Source organism: Calidris pugnax, unplaced genomic scaffold (genome assembly GCF_001431845.1).
Source record: "Calidris pugnax isolate Ruff unplaced genomic scaffold, ASM143184v1 scaffold103, whole genome shotgun sequence".
Taxonomy (NCBI): Eukaryota; Metazoa; Chordata; class Aves; order Charadriiformes; family Scolopacidae; genus Calidris; species Calidris pugnax.
The window spans coordinates 17,800,946-17,822,262 of NW_015090990.1; the positions used below are offsets into that span (position 1 = coordinate 17,800,946).

Genomic DNA, 21,317 nt, shown 5'->3' on the forward strand with positions numbered 1-21,317 from the left:
TTTAAAGATATTATCAGTCTTATTTGAAAAGTGAAAAAAATTCTGAAATCTCAAAATTCCTTATAGAATGAAAATATGGATCCCGCGAGCTCTAAAACAAATATTATTGCCTTTCACTTTTAAGATGATTCTGCATTCTTATGTGGTATTCTAATACGTGCACATGTGGATCTCACATCAGTCACTAGAATTACTTTTGTCCAGGCAGAGTTAGTCAATTGATAGTGTTATCAATGTCACAATCAGTGCAAATATCAGTGATTTGTATGCTGAGGTATAGCGTGGGAACTGACCATGTTAATATTTTAATGTCTAGAAATATCTACAGCTCACTAGTGATTAGCCTTAGATTAACATACCTACTGATGACTGAGATACGTACAGCATTGACAGTTTCGTTAAATATGGAGTTGGATGCCTACAATAGGCTAAGCTTTGTGACCTTGCATAAGCAGGTATGATTTTCATTTGGACTTGCATTTGTTATGACTGTAAATAAAGATCTTCTCAGTTCTGTCCAGTGTGCTTGCTAATGCATTGCTGCTGACTTAGCTTTTAGGTTTTGTTCTTAGCACAGCTGAACTGAATTGACTCTGGAACAATGTTTCTGTAACTGCTTTTCTGTTTGTGATTGCTACCCATTTACTTCACACCTGTTGGTTGTAACAAATAATACTTAGCATTCTTTTCCATAGTCAGGTTAAGGGTTGTCAAGTCTATGGTAACATGTACCTGACATTTATGCATCTTTTTTACAGTATTATACTGCAGAAACCTGCTAATATCAATCTTTAATTTTTGCTACTGTTTACATGAAAGTTCTTCTCACTGTTTGGGGAGTCAAATGTTGTATAGAACTGGTGACTAAATACAGCTTTTACTGTGGGGTGAATGGTAGGTTTTCATACATAACTGAAATTGTACATTATAAGGCTAAATTTTGGAAGTGTAGCTGTGTGGATAATACTTCAGCTTTGGCAACTGAATAGGTGACAAAGTGCAAAATGGAACAGGTAAGACAAAAATAATGCACTAGCTAAAGAACCTCAACATACTTTTATTTGATTTAAAAATTGGCATTGATTATACTTCAGGAAGCAAAACAGCTTATTGAAGTAAGAGGATATATGTTAGGTTAAAAATGCATGTGTAACTTTTAAAAGTAATTAATGTATTAATAATTCAATCACTCAGGATAAACAGCTGACAAATGTTAATGAATTCAGCTCTTCTATAGTACATCCTAACACTTCACTTATAAAGCTTTGATCAAAATTCTCTTTGAATTAACGGAATGATGATGAGCATTTTAAAACTAAATAATGACAGCTTTTAATTTTGAAATGTGAGATAGAATCTACCTCAAATCAATGATACATATTATGCCTGTAGTTATGAATTTATGGCTAGATGAATTTTATATTAGGACCCAGGAACCATATAAAATGCAACTCAAGCTTTTTATAACAATAATTTTTTTCAAAGCAGAATTAGAGAGCTATTAAAGGACAATTTACAAAGATACGCAGTGACTGCTTATGCGTTCCCATCAATAAAGAACAATTTTATCATTGATTAAAGCTATGTGTGTTTGGCTGTTATTAGAGAACCATTCTTTAGTTATTCAGTCTTAAGTATTTCATGTCTGTTACACAGTAAGTCTGAAATAGGATATGCTCAAAATAGTATGTGAATGAAACTTTGAAGTAATTAGGGAATATATACTGTAGGTTTTGGCTGAAGTTTTCTCAAGTCTTAAATTCATGTTTTAAAATAAGAACAAGCAAAATTATTAATTACATAAATATTGTCTGTTTTAGAATGTGCTTAACATGTAAGTTTACTGTGTTCAGTTTACAGTTTGCAGTTGCTGTATCATGTTGTATTATCTTACTCTTAAAATCACCAAGCTGTCTGTGCTGTGGGTCTTCCTTTGGGTGCTCATAAGCAACTGAATCACCTAGCAATTTGGGACATCAGCAATTCTTTAAGCACATTTTGGACCTATTGGTGAACACTGTTACTTACTGTGAGATTTGTCTTCTAATACTGGTGACACTATCACCTCATCTAACAGATGTTCAGATTGCAACTACTCTGTTTGCTTCTCTAGATCTACTGCATTACCAAATTTGTCCTTATCTGTGTTTAGCAAAGTATTCAAAATACTTGTAACTTTACAAAGCCTCCACTTTAACTTTGTTAATGTCTGTTTAGATATCATGCTATGCTGTCCTGGTGGATTACAAACACATTTCCTCAATCTCTGAATGCATTTTACTTGTGAAAGCTTTTTTCCTTCATGGTTAGGCTGAAGAGAGATGACCCCTCTTCCTAAATCGTTTTATGAGGGGGCAGCCCTCCTCCTTCAGCTGGTAAATGGTCACTCCCAAGTCAAATTTGTGATCCGTAACAAAGAAGCATTAGTAATGTAACTACATGTGGTAGAGAACACTGTAAAAACAAAAAAAAAAACCTGTGAAGTAGTTACTAAAGCTGGCGAACATAAAATCCAGGAGTTCTTTGTGTCTGTTGCTGCTTTAGGATTAGGGATTAAAAGGCAGATACCTTTGAATCTGTTTATATATTTCCCTTTATACTAACTCTGAAGTGGAACATGCCATTCATTTTCACTTGAAAGTGCTCACTTATGCATGTGACTGTCGTAAAGCTATTCAAAATTTCAAAACTTAGTGATCTTTTTATTTTGAAAGTGTTATAAAATTAAATGCGATTAAATTTTCTAGGAAGTAAGAAGTCTTATTCTAAGTATTTTCTTTGAAAATGGAAAATTAATTTTTTGTAAACAAAGAACTTTAAGATTCATCTCTCTCCTGTTAAATTCATCCCAGATTACACCTGATTATGTGCCGTCTACAATTTCATACTGATGCACTTGTGTTTTAGTGAAAAAAGGGGAATAAATTGCCTTAAGAAGTACTTTGAGGTAAACATTTGAAAAGCTTGTATTTTAGTTTTTTAAGTTTGTGTTTTTCCCTTCAGTAATGCAAGAAGATGGCCTCTGATGATAGATCCTCAGGGTCAAGCAAATAAATGGATAAAGAACAAAGAAAAAGCCAATAATTTGCATATAGTCAAACTCAGTGACCCTCAATTTGTTACAACGCTGGAAAATTGCATTCAGTTTGGCAGTCCTGGTACGTTAATGACTAGTGAAAGTGTAAATTACAGAAGAACCTCGAGGGGGCACAATCAGATAAAAAAATGAGCTGCAGTGACTATAAAATGTTCTCATAGTTAAGGAACAGAGTTTGGTTTTTTTTTTTTCTTGTTTTGAATCAAATTAGTACTATAGTAATTGAAGTTCTCACCCCAGGTTATGAGATACTTCTTAGAAGAATATAATCATAATACTCAATTTGTATCTTTTAGTTGCTTTATGAGATTTGCCATTTCTTTGTTTTCATGTTATAATAATTTTATTTCTAAAAAATAATGTTTTTATTTGGCTTTTCAAGAGTATAAATATCAGATTGCTAGGCTGTGATCATTAATGATTCTTATATTCTCTGTAGTGTCTTTATTGCAAGTAGTCTTATTACCCTCAAATCGATGTAAATTAATGAAATACATAGTTACAACTCCAGCTAATTGTCAGTGGCTAACTGGACTACAAGTAAATAAATGGATTGTTTATTCTCCATTATTTCTTTCTTGATTTTGACAATTGTTTGGGTAACTGTGGCATATGATATTTAATTTGTTGTTATTTCTCTTTTCAAAAATGGTAGTCTTCAGCTGCACTTCTAAGCCACTGGCAACAGTAGCAATGATAGAATTTAGTTGCTTTTTTGCAAGTTGATATAATATTAAAAAGAAATTAAAGGTACGTTTCTTTGATTCAGCTGATTGAAAAAGGAATACTCTAAAAAACATTAACTTTAGATATTTCTCAATATTTTTATTTGCACATTGTAAATATAGATTATACATATGTATTGTAAAGAGCAGTCAATCAGTAATATAAATGCCAAGATAGTTCTACTGATTCTTGTGTTGTTTTGAAGTGCTACTGGAGAATATTGGAGAAGAACTTGATCCTATCCTAGAGCCACTTTTGCTTAAGCAGACATTTAAGCAGTCAGGGAGTATATGCATTTGCCTTGGAGACTCCACCATCGAGTACGCTCCTGAATTCCGCTTTTATATTACAACTAAGCTGAGAAATCCACATTATCTTCCTGAAACATCTGTTAAGGTGAGAATTATGAAAATGAATGTGCAACTTTGTTTTAATTTAAAAATGATTACTTGGCTAAAAACAGTGAATAATTTCTGGCACTTGTTAATTCCTCCTCCTCCCCTGACAACATTGGGATTTTTTTACGCTGCTGGAGGACTGGTATCATGCTAGAAGTGTTGACATTTCTCATGTCTAATACTTCACCTTGCAATACTGTCATTCTTCCATACTATCAGGAATTTAATTAATTAATTAATTTTAACACCTTTCCCAGCCTGTATATTGCGATGCTATTTAGTCATCCCTTACTATAAAAATATTTACAAGGACTTAATATAATAGTCATTTCACATGCAAGCTCTACATTATGCTTTCATATTCATGATTTTTATCTGCAGTATAGTTAGGGACAGGAGTCTGAAAAATTCCTGGCATTGTGCCTTGTTTATAATAGATAGAACATTTATATATTTGATACCAGTAGCTATTCTTATTTTTCTATGTTAGGACAAAAACAAAGTAGATTCCTGCTCTAAAGAATGAAATTAGTGGTTTAACCTTTTTTAAATTGCTTGGGAGATGTATTCCTCCTTTCATTTATTATTTTTTTTTTTGAAGAACTGCTTATTGAAAAGTATTGCAAATTTACACTTTTGTTAAACATAGGCTGTACTGAAATATAAAACCTTGAAATCAAAACTTTTTAAACTATTATGGTATTCAGTAAAATGGAACAGTAGGTTGTTTCAACAATGAAGGAGTACTGATGCAGGAAAAATGGACAAAAATTATTGACAGAGAATAACTTCTATTCACTTTAATGCACAGCAAATCACCTAGACGTTGATCTTTTATCAAAGAAGGTAATTAACTGCATGTTCAGAAAAAAAGATGAAATATGAAAAGAAGAGAACAGCCAAAAGACTTATTGTTATAATACATATGACGGTTATTTCCTAGGAAATTCTTTTTGTTTAACAGACAATTAAAATCTCTTAGTTGCCAATCAACAGTCAATACAGTCTTCTTCCCCCCTAACGCCACCCCCCCACTATAAAGTTTCTAAAGATAAATCTCTAGTTAGTTTCCATGCAGTCAGACATAGGCTGTTAATTGCTCTAACAGGAGCAGTTGCTTCATTACATGGTTGGGTATTCTCCTAGCTACAGCACACACTGCTGGGCTAGCTGACTAAGGGGGCTCACATACAGGGAGTAGGAGACAGAAAAGTAATATCTAAATATCTTAGTCTGAAGCTAATTGCAACATCCATTGGTGAATTTGTCCCAAGGATTATTCAGGAGCTCGCTAGAATGAAATGAGTCCAGGGAAAATGGTTATTGATGTGGTTATCATAGGTCACAGAAAAAGATTGTACTGAATTCTAATGCAACTTACATAGTGAAACCTGCAAAGAGACTTAGGCAATGGACTTACACTATACAGATATCTATTTGCAGCTATTGGCCATTTGGATTAGTTTTTTCCTCTTTCTAACATTATTAATTAAATGCAGTAACACCCACTAAAAAATCAGATAATTTTCAGCACTGCTGAGGGAAGGGTGACTTATTCACATCCAGAAAAATATCATTTTGTCCATCAGGGACCAAAGAGAAATGTAGAATATAGACAACAGTTTCCACTTATACCTCAGAGGTTCCAATGTCTGAACCAGACAACCTTTCAGGCCATGACAGCTCTGACTGAAAGCTAACTCCTAACGCTGTTTGTAGCTCGCCTTTTACTTTGAAGAAGGGAAATGAAGCCTATAGAAGACTCTTGAAGTTTTGAACCATCAGGTCCCTCTTTTATTTCCCTTTGTATTTCCTTATATTACTAAAATTGTTAAATAAGGTGAGAAATTGCTCATGATGCTTGTGAAATCTTATTGATTCTTAGCATCACATAGAACCGAACCTCCTCTCAAAATTCCTGTGTGTGTGATATCCTGAATGGTGTGATATGCTGTCTGTGCTCCTCAGGTTTTTTTCAGATGAGGCTTACTATAACAAAAAACAGTTGTGTATTTCAAGAAAGTTAAAATATCATCCCTCCTAACTTTACAAGCAAAACTCATGAAAAAAAGCCTCAAATATTTGGACAAATTTCAGATATTATTAGTGGCAGAAGCAAGTCCAGATAAATTAACAGGTATTCCATATTCTAACTGATCACCGTGTTCAAGGCTAATGTTCTTGTGAAACACAAGTCAATGATATCTGTACTCACCAAAAAAGCCTAAAAAGAATCTGTAGTCACTATTACCTTGTCAATTAATTAAAACCAATACTTCCATCAGACTTGATGATTGATAAGTAGATTTTTGAACTACATACATCAAACTATTTTCTAGACTTCTGCTAGTTATATATCTGTTCCCTTTCTCATGTAAAATATTGTTCTATACATTCTTGTCACATGTCTTTTAGTTAACTTTCTGGGTCAGTCCTGGGGTTAGCTTCCCAACACATAATCTTAAACCCTCAGCTGCAATTCATTTATTCTTGAAGTTTGGTTGAGCTTATTACATGATATTGTGCAAACCTCATTTTGTAAACTAATAAGTATTTTAATTGCATCTGGCCATAACTGTTCTATGTTTCAAAAACAACTACTTCTAACAGGTAACATTATTGAACTTCATGATAACTTCAGAAGGAATGCAGGACCAGCTTCTTGGAATTGTAGTTGCAAAAGAAAGGCCAGATCTTGAAGAAGAAAAACAAGCCCTCATTCTTCAAGGGGCTAAGAATAAAAGGTATCAAGATAACTTCCCTTGCGAAGGATAGAAGCAGATTGCAGTTTAAGGAAATAAATTTTAGAGACCTTTTTTTTTGTTTGTTTGATTTAATGGGATTTATTTTTTTTTTTAATCTGAGTTAGGTTGATGGTTGGACTAGATGATCTTAAAGGTCCCTTCCAACCTAGATAATTCTATGATTCTATGAAATTCAAGACTGCTTTTTTTGAGATCCTAAACTTAGGCTTTTTTTTTTTCCATTTTTCAGGCTGATTTGAATGCATGCTCTTATGCATATTCCTACTGGTTGTGCCTTTCTTCTTCTGATATGGTTTCCTATTTCTGGGATTATTAGAAAATGTTAAAGAGCTGCATTGCAGGTTGTGTAATTGCAAAGTGTAGCTCTTGATCCTGTCTTGTTTTTATGCATCCCATCCGTGATGTTGGCATATGATTTGCTGTCCTCATGAATTTTGATTAATTAATTTTAATTAATGGTTGTGTTTTAGAAATGCTTTCATTGTGTGCTAGTTTTGCACTGATTGTACATGGCAAAGAGCATCTTTCCCGATGGCTCAAAGCATGAAATGTACAGTATTCAAAGTGGTTTGCCACTTCCTCTTTTTGCCATCCATTTTTAGCCTGGAAGTGGATAAATTTTTCAGAAATTTTAGGGGATGTTTAATAAGAAAAAAAGGGTTTGTTTTGTAAGTTCTGTACCATGAATAGAGTCTACACATTATGTTATTTTATAGAAACTAACAGAAAACAACTCTAATATTTATATGTGAAAAATCTTGTGTATTATTTTAGGCAGCTAAAGGAAATAGAAGACAAGATTTTAGAAGTTCTTTCAGCCTCAGAAGGAAATATTTTGGAGGATGAAACTGCTATTAATATATTGTCTTCTTCCAAAGTTCTGGCTAATGAGATTTCTGAAAAGCAAGCTATAGCTGAAGAGACAGAAAAGCAGATTGATGCTACTCGTATGGGCTATCGTCCTATTGCTATCCATTCGTCAATATTGTTTTTTTCCATTGCTGATCTAGCCAACATTGAGCCAATGTACCAGTATTCACTCATGTGGTTTATTAACCTTTTCATCATGTCTATAGATAACTCGGAGCAGTCAGAAGTTTTACAAACAAGGTAAGAGTGATACTTTGCCATTTGTAATTGTTGATGTATTCATAGCTACTCCAGAAACATTACTGTCATTTCTCCAAAGTGTATTTTCTCGGGCATTGAATTTTGAACTTTTTTCTTTTTTCTTTTTTTTTTTTTTTTTTTTTTTTGTGTGTTTATATATATTGTGTGTTGGATATTTTCCTGGAAAATAATTTATTCATAGAAGCAAAATGGTACAACATATTACAAGTGCAACATATTCCACTATTTCTACTTAGTAATTGCTACCTCAAGTCATGTGTGAAATTACAAAGTATCAGTTAGATAAAAGTGGTCCACTTGCTTTGGGTTTATATTTCATTTTATGTGACTTTATATGTCTTCGAGAAGCAGACAAGAAACTTTTTCACACAACTGGTGAGAGAGATGAAGTTTTGTTGACTGGGGTTCTTGACTGTAGATTGTGTAAGGTGTTAATTATTAACCCAAGCATTTTAAAAAAAAAAATTTATTATTGTTTTATACTTAAAGTGTCCCTCCCTCTCCCAGCTTGTTTGTGAGAACAGGAGAAACTGTGCAATCTTTGATCATCTGAATTTATTTTACATGTGGTGGACATCACTATTATGATCACATTGGGATCAAAATATTATATTTAAAATATACCCTTGAAGTGAATTATCTACACAGAGATATTTTTTTTTTAAGAATGTTTTTCAGTGTTCTGTCACATCAGTTATAAATTCTACTTTAGTGGCTTTATCTGGTCTTCAAATTACAGAGCCTTGCTTCTTTTACTTAGCTACTTGCCTGTTCATCAAATGAACAAAGGATAGGAGAGGGAAACTACTCTGCCAATTCATATTTAGAAAATTTTCCTAGTGAATATTGCAAATGGCAATTTCTGATTTCTCTATTACTGTCCATATTTTATTCAAATACAAGTAAGTTGAAGTACTTGGTGTGTAGTTTAATGTGTAGTTTTCAGTTTAGTGCCATACTGATTATGAAAGTTATTTTTTCATTAGAATTCAGTCAGGGTCTAGGCAATCTAAGTCTAGCATAACTGTTGTATCAAAGATATGGCTACTAATCATTTAAGTCAGATCCTAATATTTTGGTATCATATTTGAAACTACATTCAAGGTAGTCTTTACCTCTATAAACCTAGCTCCTTGACTTTACATCTTACTCTTCTATATCTCAAAAAAACCCTGTATGCCTGTGTGTCTGAATTAAAGTGAGCAATAAATAAAATAATCTTATTTTGATTCAGAACCTTTCTGTCAGAAGAAATGTAGAGGTACAGGACCTTAGTCCCATCTGACAGTATGCGTTCCTAGGGAAGGATTGGTGTAAGCCCATTTTGATAATTTTTCCCGGTGAAGGCAGAGGAAGACAGACTCACAGAAAATTCTCTGTGGATTAATAATCCCACGTAACATGTTTATCTTGGGCTATCTTCACTAGTCAGACATTCTTTACTACAGGCTCTGTGCTGAGATTTTTTTAATCATTCTTTTCTCATGCAAAGCATGTTACTTCTCTCACTTGAAAAGAAATTACATTTTGTCCCATGGTCATCTTTGTGTCAGTATTTTGTGTATAAATTGTATGTATATCCATATATGGATGAGGAATCAGTAATTTTGAAAGGACTTGAAATGCTAATAAAAAAACAGGTGCATTTATATATTACAGCAATATCACAAAAAATAGTCTATTTCTTAGGTGAATGGAAAAAAACCAAAAAACACGAGACTGAAAAGGAGCCACAGATCAAACAGCATCGCTTGCTCTAAATCTTGATCTTCTGACAAGAGCTTTCCACTTTTCACTTATAATAGATCACGCCTAGGTTTCTGAATGATCTCCATGTCTGAACTGGAGAAATACCCTCTGAGTAGCTCCCTGCCAAGGGATTGGTGACCTAGGTAGTTGGAAAAAAGCCACAGCACTGCTCCATATCTTTGCTACTATATTGAAAAAAGTGTTTGAAGTGGTTGTACAAATTCAGATGCCGCATTTCTATCCACCTAGATGGACTTTTCCTTATTTTGACTAAGTATTCAAACTTAATCCTTTATAAAACAATAGATGGCCTCCTTACTTTGTATTTAAAGGAAGTTATTGATAATAAATCACAGACTTGTAAATATATTGGTATTACAGTGTATTAAGAAAATTGCTCTGTAGAATGGGAAGCATATTTCAGATAATCTTTAAAGGCGGACTGTTTGGATTTTGGCCCTGGTATTTATATCCACAATGAGTTTTATAATTCCTGCTGTTTTCTGCCCCTCTGAAAAGAGACCTCTCACTTCCTCTAAAAATAATGTATTACTAAGATGTAATTGCACTTAAATGCGGTTTATTTTATTTTGCTCTCAAAATGGTCCATACGTTTAATGATTGCTTTTGGGGTAATTGACCAGAGAGTTTATTAGAACAAAGCAGATCTAAATGGTTTGTAATAGGATTCCAGAATGTACACTCTTTAGAGTGATATTGATGGAAGATTGTTCTTTTTTTGATACTTGTAGGTTGAAGATTCTCAAGGATCATTTTACATACTCACTTTATGTCAATGTCTGTCGCTCCCTCTTTGAAAAGGACAAGCTGCTCTTCTCTTTTTGTCTAACTGTGAATCTCCTGAAATATGAAAGAACGGTCAGTAATTAAAAATAATTTGCAGTTTGATATGATATATATTAAACTACATATACAAGTCATCAGTAATAGGAACATACAGGATAAGAATAGAAAAATAAGTTTATATATAATTATATTACTTAAGCCTCAATTTTGTGGTGTTTGTTTTTATAGGCATTGAAAAAGATTCTCTAGAATTAAATAAACATATAACAAACAGGTATGGCAAAACTGAGCTAGATGTAACAGTTTTTCTAAGCGTTACTTAAACCAAAGCCCAGCCTATATTATTCTTACAGTGAACACTTTGCAAAATTTTACTGTAATGTATTCTGAGTTAAGAGCATCTCAAAATGAATTGCAACCATTGATTTAAGTAAGCACTTAAGGTGCTAAATGTATTTATTTTTGCATGGAATTCCTTAAAATCAAACACTTGTACCAACTGAATTATACTAATTTCTAATGATTCTTTGCAAAATATTTCTTCTTTTTTTTTTTTAATTCATAATGAAATACACGTGTTTTAACCATATCATCTGCAAAACAGTACTTGGGGTTGCTTGGGGTTGTTTCTTTCAGTTCAATATGGAACCTTGAATTTTTAATTTTGGGGAATACATGGAAGTGAATTCTTTCAAGAGCTGTGACAGTAATAATCATGGGACACTATTCTCCCATTCACAGGGACTTCAATTTACAAGTTCAAGCCATCAAAGAAATTTTGAGATAAAGGAGTAATGAGAAAGAAAGGAATGAGACGTAATAGGTTGATACTTCTTTTCCATACTTAGGCTTGGATTATAGGAAAAGGTTGCAAAATGCATGGTTCCCTGAAATACTTCCAATATTTTTTTCCTTCAACATTTTGGAATTTGAAGAATGGGTCTAAAAATCTCAGCAGTTAACACAGTTCATTCCCCAAGTTAGGAATGCAGATGAATCTTTACATTCGCTCATATCTTATGTTTTTGATCACTTAAGTTTATGTTTAACTGAAAACCAGACACTGAATACTTTGGATATAAGCTTTTGTTAGTTCTATAGAAGCTTTTCCAACTAATTCAAGGAATTCAGAATAACTGTGATGATTTCCTACATAATGTACTAAAACCATTTGATTTTATTTATTTAGTCCTCAGAGCAGTGTTTTTCATTGCAGATTAATGAGAATGAGTGGAAATTTCTGTTAACCGGAGGCATAGGTTTGGACAATCCCTTTTCTAATCCATGTACCTGGCTTCCTACAAAATCATGGGATGAAATCTGTCGACTAGAAGATTTGCCATGCTTCACAAACATTCGGAAGGATTTTACACAACTAAAGGACGGATGGAAATTGGTATATGATAGCTTGGTATGTTAACGTTCCTGATTGCTTGCATTCATGAGCTAATTAACACATTGAAAATATTTATTCAGGGAAAAGAAAGTGCTGTCATTTTACATGGTATGTTCTTACATATATCAACGTAAATATTTAAGCAAATGGTGCGTAGTAGTAGATTATTGCTAATTTGTCAGGTGGTTTCTTAGTAGCAAGTCATGATTTGAGTTGAATTTGGATGGGAAAAAGGTAATGAAACCTGGAGTGGTAAGGTGATAGTGAAATTTGCTAAATTTAAGGCAATCACTGTCCCTTGTCAGTCTATAGGTTTGTTTATCAGGCTTTGAGGATGCCTTTTCCTGCTATTGTGCATGCTGCTTTCCTGGAAAAGTGTAAAAAAAACAATTACTGCCATGTAGAGAAACTAGAACGGGATCCAGGACACCTTTGATTCCTGGTATATGCATGAATGACTGACTTGTCTTTAACTTAATCAACTGTTGCCTTAAAATCTAAGCTCATTAGATTAATTTTACTCCACATTTGGGTACTTTCTTCATCTCTAATCTTACTATTAACTCCTTTTTTTCATTTTATCATACTCACACCTTCTGCTTCTTAATATGCAAAGTGCTTATTGTACACATACCTCCTGAACAAATGATTAAAAACATTACCCTTCTTTTCTACTTGCACCGTATCTGACCATAACCACTTCCATATTCCATGTCCATTTGTGTTGGTCCATTGAACAACTTTTCTCACTGTTAAACTATGAAAATTTATCACCAATATTCAGTCAAATGATTTGGGACTTCTTACACCTATTTCAAAAAGTTTAACTGTGTGTTTTATTCATTGTAAATGGGAAGGATTTAGAAATCCTTTCTATTTAAAAAATGGGCCTAAAGTATGCAAAGAGGAAAAGAATGGATTTTTTTGGTTGGAAATGTTCATAAAAGTACGATGAGAGACATTTAAGAAACTGAACAGCTGCAGCTCCTTCAGATGTCCAGATTGCAAGAAACAGGCAAATAGCAGAGATAAAGCTTTCCTTGGACATTTACAAAAAGATACAGCAAGTTGAAGGCTTTAGTTCTTCTTTGGGAAACAATTGCTTGGAAAATGAACAGAGAAATTATGGCATTTGAAAAAGAGATTGAGGGAGGGGAGACTACTGTGTAATGCACTTTTGGATTATAGTTTTTTAAAGCAATACCTAATATAAATGAAAAGTGCTGACTTTCAGAAGTAAAGATTCAAGATGTCTGTGATAACTACATGTGTATTCACACAGCCAAAGTGAAATAAATAGCAATGCCTTCATTTCAGTGGCATTCAATAAAATGAGATCTATAGAATCAGGTCATCAGTTAACTGATAAAGATTCTAATAAACAGTTACACTGAATCCAGGAGCATTCAGTTACTGAACCTTGAGTACTAGATCAAAAGAAATGGCATTATTTATCACTGTCCTGATATAGAAGAGTTGCTATGCCTTTTACTTGTTGTGTGAAAACATTTTCATTATCCATCTAGCTTTAATACTAGCACTTTCCTGTAGCACTGGAATTTTCAAATATGCTAGTTAATGGATCTTGGGGAAGATTCCTTTTTGATAGCTGTATTTTTGTCACCAGTATAGTTTATCCCCACTAATATGCAGCCAGCTATTTTTCCTGTCTTGTTGGTGATATACAAATTGAAATCAAGTGGAGTTTAATGTACGTATGAAGTGTGTTAAAGAGAGGGCACAAAATCAGTGTTACTTGAGCCACTTTGTAAGCAGCAACCATACACTGAAGATGAACGTTTTTAAAAGGAGCTTGAGATACACTTTTCTTTCTCCTAGTCGTGTAGATTAGGTTGTTCCAAAAGTAGGGGACCTGACCTCAATTCCTCAATTCAATGATTCCATGCATTTTATTCTAAATTTGCATTGCATATCTTGGAGTAGGGACTGAAACTCAGTTCTCCTGTAGCTGGCTGACTTAACCTCAGAGCTACTGGTGCATCTCTTCTCATGGAGAAGTAAAGAGTCTTCAGCACTGTGGCACAACTCAGTGGAGTCTTCAGTGCAACCTTCACTCCTCAGTGTTTCCTAATACGCTCAGTTTTCTACAATTCTTACAACTTTTTAGATAAGCTCTTAAACAGCTGTTATAGATGTCATTCTGAGGTACCTATACCCCCCATATATTCATATAAAAATAATGCAGCATTCTGGATTATGATCTGAAACTAAGTGCCCAGAAGGTGGGAAAGGTAGGAGCCACGTTCCAGATCCTTAGCAGAACATGAGTGCCATCATGATTGGATTTGCTAAATCAAAGTTGCTCAGAATGCAGTTTGTGCAGGTCTGTCTGCATACCTCTGTGGCCAGCTCTCTGCAGGCAAGCTTAAGAGTCAGAGCTGTAATACCATTTCCAGATAGAGATATAGCTGGCACTGTGCTTCAGTCTAACAAGAATTTAACATGCCACGCAACTACTGCTTTCCCAGTCTGGTGACTGCAACAACGTAACAGCTGGGTTATTCATAGGCCATTTATAAACTGAGTTCTCTGCTGCATTGTTTGACTTAACTTTCCAATTCTTCTTTTCTCCATTCAGATGCAATCTTACTCATAGTTATCATGTAATACTGTAATGTGATTGTCATTGATTATATGGTTATTGTTGTTATATTGAAGAATATTCCATTCTAACAGAAAGATGGAGGTAAAGTGTATTTTCAGGTTTCCTCCAGCTCATTCCTTCTCCACTTTCTAGAGAAGAACTTTGGGTTATCTTTCAAACACGTAAATATTACTATAACTTTTCTGCTATAAGAGAAGCTTCTTAGGTAAACATATATTTAAAAGAGCTTTTTAAAAAAGGTTTAAGCATGTCTACCCCATTTTTGTAGATTAAGAAAAAATACATCATGGATTGATGTGTCAAGTTAAATGATGATTTACTCTGACTATATCTAATTCACAAATGCCTTAATGTTGAAAATACGTGTATTTTTAGGATCCCCAGCATGAGGAGTTTCCTGCAGAGTGGCAAGACAAGCTGGGGGAGTTCCAAAGGATGCTTATCATTCGCTGCCTGAGACCTGACAAAGTATGTATGAAACTTTCACCTTATTCAAAAAGGTCTATCCATCTTAGAAAACAAAACTATTTGCAACTATGCATTTCAACTGTGTTATCTACAACCATTCTAAAACAGTCTATCATAAAGGAAAATACGAACTAATGACACTTAAAAAAACCAGCAAGTTTGAAATTGTAATAAAACCTTTTGAAACAGAAGGGTAGGTCATTAGCTTTTGTTAAGTTTCGGTTTACATACCAAAATCCCCAGAGCTCTTCTTCCTTGAGACTGCCTTACAAGCCTTCTGACTTTCCTTTTTCAGTTCACCTGCTATTTTTGCTGATGTAACTTTTTTGATGCATGTCACTATCTATGGTAAATTTGGTCTGATCTAGGAAGAAAATTTAATGGTAAACAAGAGTGTAGATAATGTAGGTGCCTAAAGTTAGCAATTATTGCAGACACACAGATCCATTTTCTTCTATGGAAAGTATTTTGAAGCAAAACTGTTCTGATTTGAGTCTGTCTACTTGCAAGGCTTAAGTGTGGCACAGATCACAATAGAGGATCACAGTTGTGAATCTTTATTCCAAAAAAGTCAACCTACTAAAAACCAGAACATAAGTATTTACTTAGACATTTTTCATATATTCACAAGTTAGTGGGACTACTATTAGTCTACACCTAGCCATAATGACAAAGCACACTGTTGGAAGAACTATTGGAGTTTGTTTAAAAAGTTACAGCTTTTGTTCCAGAGAGCCTATGAAAGGAATTCCAACACTTACACAGTCATTTAGCTTTATATTAGTACTCAGATAAAAATGTTTGTACCGTATAAAGAAGAGAAACTTTTAGAGTCAGACTTTACACCTCACTTCTCCTGGATTATTTTTTTCCTGGATTTTTTTGGCAATATGAGCTTTCAGAATGTTGGGCAGATGGATCAGCATGGAGAGGCACTGGTGGTGGTGTATACTGATGCTTGGAGACAAAGTTATCCACAAGACGCTGCCTGGTTGCGGCGACCTCTTCCTCGAAAGAGTTTATTATGCTTCTGCCAGTTTTGCACTTAAAGCAAAGCAAAAGATAGAGATTTTCAATTGAGCGATTTAACTGTCTAGGTCAACTACATTCAAATTTAGATCCTCAAAACCCCCCTCATTTGCCACTAATTCTAGCTAAGAAGTCTACTTTTGGCTACGGTCACAGCAGTACTGCTGTCTGAATGGTACAGAGCAGTTTGGCAGATATTATATATGCATACCCCCCATTTAATTCAGAAACTCCTTCACCAGCCTGGCCAAGTAGGGCTCAGTTCAGTTACCGCTTTTGGTTTTGTCTAGTAAACTTTTTCTTTTGAAGTAAATTGTGAGCCTACTGTTTAGATGCATTTTACATCACATTAGGAAAGGAGACTTCAGTTTGATTTTTCTTATGTGCGAAGAGGCATGATCTCACTTAAGATGCATTAGGATACCAAGGCTTCAAGATGGCAGCATGCTCTGGTTCAGCCCTAGTGTGTAGCCCTCCAAGCTATTGGTGACAGTATTCTTGGGGGCAAAGTGTTCCCACTTGAAGCTGCTGCTTCAAGTTTTCAATTTGCTGTACTTAGAAATAAAATAATATTATGGCCAAGACCCTGTTTGTACCTTGGAACACTGCTCTAAATCATTCACTGTTCAGGCTGGATAACAGTGTCATCTTCTTGCTCTTAGTCTGCCTTTTAAGATATCAGACTACTCTCACTGTAGCATGTGATCCCGTTTTTATGTATTTGAGGCTGTTGTATAGGGAACTTAAATACTTAACCTTGACAGTCTCCAGGTATATTTTCAATACAGAACATTATCAGCAAGGCAAAGATCTTATGTGTGCCAACGCACCAGGAACTAAGATGCAGAACCTTTACTGTGCCTGAGAGAACTTGGTTCACTTATTTCTTACCTATCCATAGCATCAGGGTAATATAGCTGATCTTGGTCATTTAGATGAAGCAGCTCAGTTTTGTGTGCTTTTGTGTATGTCAGTGCTATGGCATGCATGATGTCCCAGAGTGGGGAGAAGTAAAACTGGAAAACTGTAAAACATCTGAAATGGGCTTTCAAGTTTGAAAGCTTAGTTAGACTGTAAAACTAGACACATGAAGAAACCATCTGGTCAAATTTTGTCTTTTCACATGTGTTGTTCATCCTTCTTAAGACAGAGCTGCTCATTGTAGAGCTTCCTAGATTGATTGATTATTGCACCCGAGATGCTTTCTCTGCTGTAGCGGGTTGTTGGAAAAATATTGCTACAGAAACAGGTTTTCTTTCAAAAGCTAGACAATAGACTACGCTGAGAAGTGTTTAGGTGCAGATTTCTTAGCCAATAATGCACATAAATCATTACTTCAGAATAAGTTATATTCTAGCCTTACACAGTCCTGTTGATTCTTGGAAATCTTAGAGATGGAAGTTCTTGTTTACATTCTAGCTTTGATGCGTGTATTAAGATTAATTGGTTAACACTTACAAGGAAGGTTTTCAGCCGTGACATCTCCAGCATGTAGTACTCCTCCATTGTCAGGTCATCAAAGTGCTTAGTAAGGGATAAAAAGTCACAGCTGTGACGTTTGGTGTGTTCCTCCCTGCAAAGTAAACCCAGAGCAAGAACAGATATTAAACCTGTGAAAGTTACATTTCAAGAGATGACAAAATCTGAACAGGCAGGTCTCTTCAGTAGTTATACTGTCTATCACTAGAAAAAGTATCATACAGAAAACATATGAAAGATTTTAGTTGTGAGACAAAAAGATATAAGGGAAGATATAGACTGAATTTACCATGTTCTCTGCTTTGTTGAATGAGAAGCACTTTCTTTGGCGGCAAAGAGAAATCACTATGAATAATTGCATGGGATATAATTAACAAATAAGGAACTATTTTAAGGTTACTGGGTAAGATAAACTTTCAGTAGGCTTCAGTTTTGTGAACTGTTACAGAGAAATTGGTAATTTTATAATGAGTAAAAGGATGTTGTCAAAGAAGTTTATAGGAATACTTCAAGAACATTGTTGCATTTGTGCTTACCATGGGTCATCATTTGGTTGCCAGCCTTCCAGTTCTATCAAGCAAAAGAAACATTTTGCCACATCTGGTTCATTTGCATTGGGACAGTGGATAAAGCCCGCCTTTGCCATCTGCAGGTGACAGTTTAGAAGTTTAGAGTGTCATCCAACACAATGCTCATGTTCACATCACCAAGCTGCTTCTGAGAGCTTGCAAGTAACGCCTTTCCCCACAACAAATAATAAATTTTAAGTGTGAGGACTGCAAGCAGGGAAAAAGAAGCAACTAATAAAGGAACAAGGAATAGGCTACAAGTAGTGAATGGATTTCTGCATAGCTGTGGTATCTGCAGAGCACTAGAGTAGCTTTGATCTACCAGGTAACATTTAGTAGATGCCATGCGAGACAGGCATTTTAGTAGTGTGTGAGATCTGCCATAGCCAGGACTTCAAAGAATATTTTCAGAGAAAAAAACCAAAGCATAAGAACATGGACATAGAAAACCTTTAAGTAAAAATCATGTGGGTAAAACACTACATCTTTAACTTCTATGTTTTCCTGTCATTTTAGACCCACAGCTGGTGAGAACACTAAAAATTGAGTTTGTTTCAGTTGTCAAACTGCACACCTGCTCAGATAACTTTTGCAGTATGACTCATGTGAGCTCCAGCCTGGACGTTTCATGTGTGTGCAAAAATAGAAGTCATGGATTTTTTTAATGCTGAAGCCAAAGCCTGCAGGGACATTAAGTTTCCTAAAATTTAAATAATTTAAATAATTTCAATTTTTGTATTTTAAGTAGTGATCATTCTGTTACTTTATCCTTCCTCCTAGATGCATACTTATTTCTTCTAACACAGGCTTTTTTATGAATGAAAATTTGCAATCAGAAAGAGTATATAGTACAAGAAATTAAGTTTTAAGTGACAAGAACAAAAAAAAAATTAAGAAAAGCAACTATTTTCAATTCTGTAGGTAGACTAGTGAACTGAACATCCAGAAGCTAATCACCTGTAATCATACAGTATTTCTGAGCAGGGAACAGAGGAAAGTTAGAGTATTCAACTTTTTCTTCAAGCTTAGTGGAAGCTCACAGCTCTTCTTGAGCGCAAATATATTTAACAATTATTTGTCATTCAAGCACAGGATATAAAAAAATAAGGCATAGCCAAAGTATCAATTTTTAGACTTACATTCTCTGGAGTGCACTTGCAGTTCTCTATAAAAGGCCACTTCTTGAAGGTTTTTAAACGATTCTCATATTCATACATATCCTTAAAATCACTCAAGAGCTTGGAAGCCAAACCTAACTCTTTCAAGAGTATCTCCATTTCCAAAGCCTGCAATTAGAAGAGCCTAGAGCCTTCCCTCCTGCTCTGAAATTTAAGGCATTATACTAACTAATTGGTGACACAGCACACCTGTAAGGCAGGGTAAGTTTTAAAGTAAGTAAAAAGACAGGTGAGTTTATGAGCAGGACAATCAAGAGAGAGGAAGCCATTGGAACATTTTTCCCCCGTGTCACATTCTGTGTACTCAAGTCACACTATATACTGAAAGCACCTATGCTAATACAGTATGAAAATTACAAATTTTATAATTGAAATGTCAAAAATGCAAGTTAAAAGCTCTAGTTATGAATACAGCAATTTTACATATAAAATTTAAAAAAATATCATACGGATTGTGACTAAAGTGATTGAATTAACATTGCTGTTTGAAACCTTTAGCCCTTCTTGAATTTCATGTTCAGAGATGACATGTTAGTGTCACGTTTGCAAATACTGTTGTATTTGTTTAAAGGGGAGGTGGTTATTGTAAAATATTCTAGAGTGGGTCCAGAGATAGAATGAATGGTGATATTTAAAAGAATGATATCTGTAAAGATCAAAGCTTTAAGCTGTCATTTTGTAAACTGTCTCTCATTTTGGTACAGAGCCCAGTTAACTTCCCTGGGAAGTTTAAACACCAGTGCGTACAAGGCTGCTGTACACAGCAATTTTCTAAGCCGAGATCTTAACACCTTTGAAAGGTGTTGCATTATGAGACTTGAAAATTGAAATCCTCTCCATAATCCAGTTGGAGTAAGTGCAGAAAAAAATCCACCCTTTGATCCCAGTACATTAGCCTGTCCAGATATGGTGATGGAAATGAGATTACGGATCGTTTGTATAGGACTTCCACTTTCAACCCCCTCAGAGCATCTCTGAGCTTAAGGGCTATTTTTTGCCTGGATTTACACATGCCATATCCTCTGGAAATGTATCTAATTTTATATGCAGGGATACTGTCCTTGAAATTTATATTAAAATGTTTAGAGTAATATATGTTAATGCTTACACAAAAATATGACGCTTTAATTTTTATTTTTTTTTTTTTTTTTCAGATAATACCAATGGTGCAGGATTTTATCATTCATAACCTGGGACGTCCATTTATTGAGCCACCTCCGTTTGATTTGTCAAAAGCATTTTCTGATAGTCACTCCTGTACACCACTGATATTTATACTTTCTCCTGGTGCCGACCCCATGGCAGCCCTGGTTAAGTTTGCTGATGATCAGGTATTTTAATACTCCAGGCTTTTTAAATATGTTTGATGCTGGTGTGTGTGTCTGCGTGTCCACGCGCGTAGATTTGTATGAAGCGAGTAATATTATTTAAGTAGAAGTTGAAATGCCAAAGTAAGCTCAAACTCCTGTTTTAACTGCTCAAAACCATGGTTCTCTTTAACACAAAGCGCTAATTAATGCAAGTGGATTGTTTTTAGGAATGAATAATTTTTCTATTGTTTATAAGAAATTGCATTTTAAATATTTTTGGCATATTTTATAATGTTGTGATGTCATGATCTATTTAACTAATTAATTTGTGTAATCTCAAATGGAAAAACAGAACAAAACCATAGTGGGTTAAATGTTAATTGTAAGGAATCTTACCTGGAAAATGGCGTTTTTTTTCTAATAAGCATTATGTGAAATATATTAGTTAATTAAAAAGCACTGTGGTAATATAGGACCTTACGATCTTGGGTGGCATTTCCTCCTCAGAATTCAAATAAGGATTTTTGTTAGTTTTGACTGGCATTATTATGGCATTTAAAACAAAAAAGTCCCAACAGCCTAAATCAGT

At 34.5% G+C, this 21,317-nt stretch overlaps 2 protein-coding genes across 2 annotated transcripts in view; one reads left to right on the forward strand and one right to left on the reverse strand.

Annotated features, from left to right (window-relative positions):
* DNAH7 (dynein, axonemal, heavy chain 7) overlaps positions 1-21,317 on the forward strand; it is a 118,825-nt gene that overhangs the window by 86,245 nt on the left and 11,263 nt on the right. The window contains exons 49-56 of the mRNA XM_014954155.1: positions 3,004-3,158; positions 4,029-4,219; positions 6,832-6,965; positions 7,761-8,096; positions 10,619-10,745; positions 11,890-12,084; positions 15,071-15,163; positions 20,573-20,749. Of these exons, the coding sequence (XP_014809641.1) occupies positions 3,004-3,158; positions 4,029-4,219; positions 6,832-6,965; positions 7,761-8,096; positions 10,619-10,745; positions 11,890-12,084; positions 15,071-15,163; positions 20,573-20,749 (1,408 nt within the window). The remainder of the gene's footprint in view (positions 1-3,003; positions 3,159-4,028; positions 4,220-6,831; positions 6,966-7,760; positions 8,097-10,618; positions 10,746-11,889; positions 12,085-15,070; positions 15,164-20,572; positions 20,750-21,317) is intronic.
* On the reverse strand, positions 16,025-19,526 carry LOC106895179 (baculoviral IAP repeat-containing protein 5.1-like). The gene is made up of 4 exons (XM_014954374.1): positions 19,380-19,526; positions 18,208-18,317; positions 17,651-17,765; positions 16,025-16,207 (listed from the first exon to the last, which is right to left on the reverse strand). Exons 1-4 carry the CDS (start codon positions 19,515-19,517, stop codon positions 16,025-16,027), a joined length of 546 nt encoding a protein of 181 aa, XP_014809860.1. The 5' UTR covers positions 19,518-19,526.

Bases quoted from the DNA above. Each gene is read 5' to 3' on its own strand.
- LOC106895179 (XM_014954374.1), bottom strand. From the start codon at position 19,517: ATGGAGATACTCTTGAAAGAGTTAGGTTTGGCTTCCAAGCTCTTGAGT. The intron at 18,318-19,379 runs GTAAGTCTAAAA...TGTCACCTGCAG, and splicing joins GCAAGTGCACTCCAGAGAAT to ATGGCAAAGGCGGGCTTTAT. The intron at 16,208-17,650 runs GTAAGTGTTAAC...CTTTGCTTTAAG, and splicing joins CACGGCTGAAAACCTTCCTT to TGCAAAACTGGCAGAAGCAT.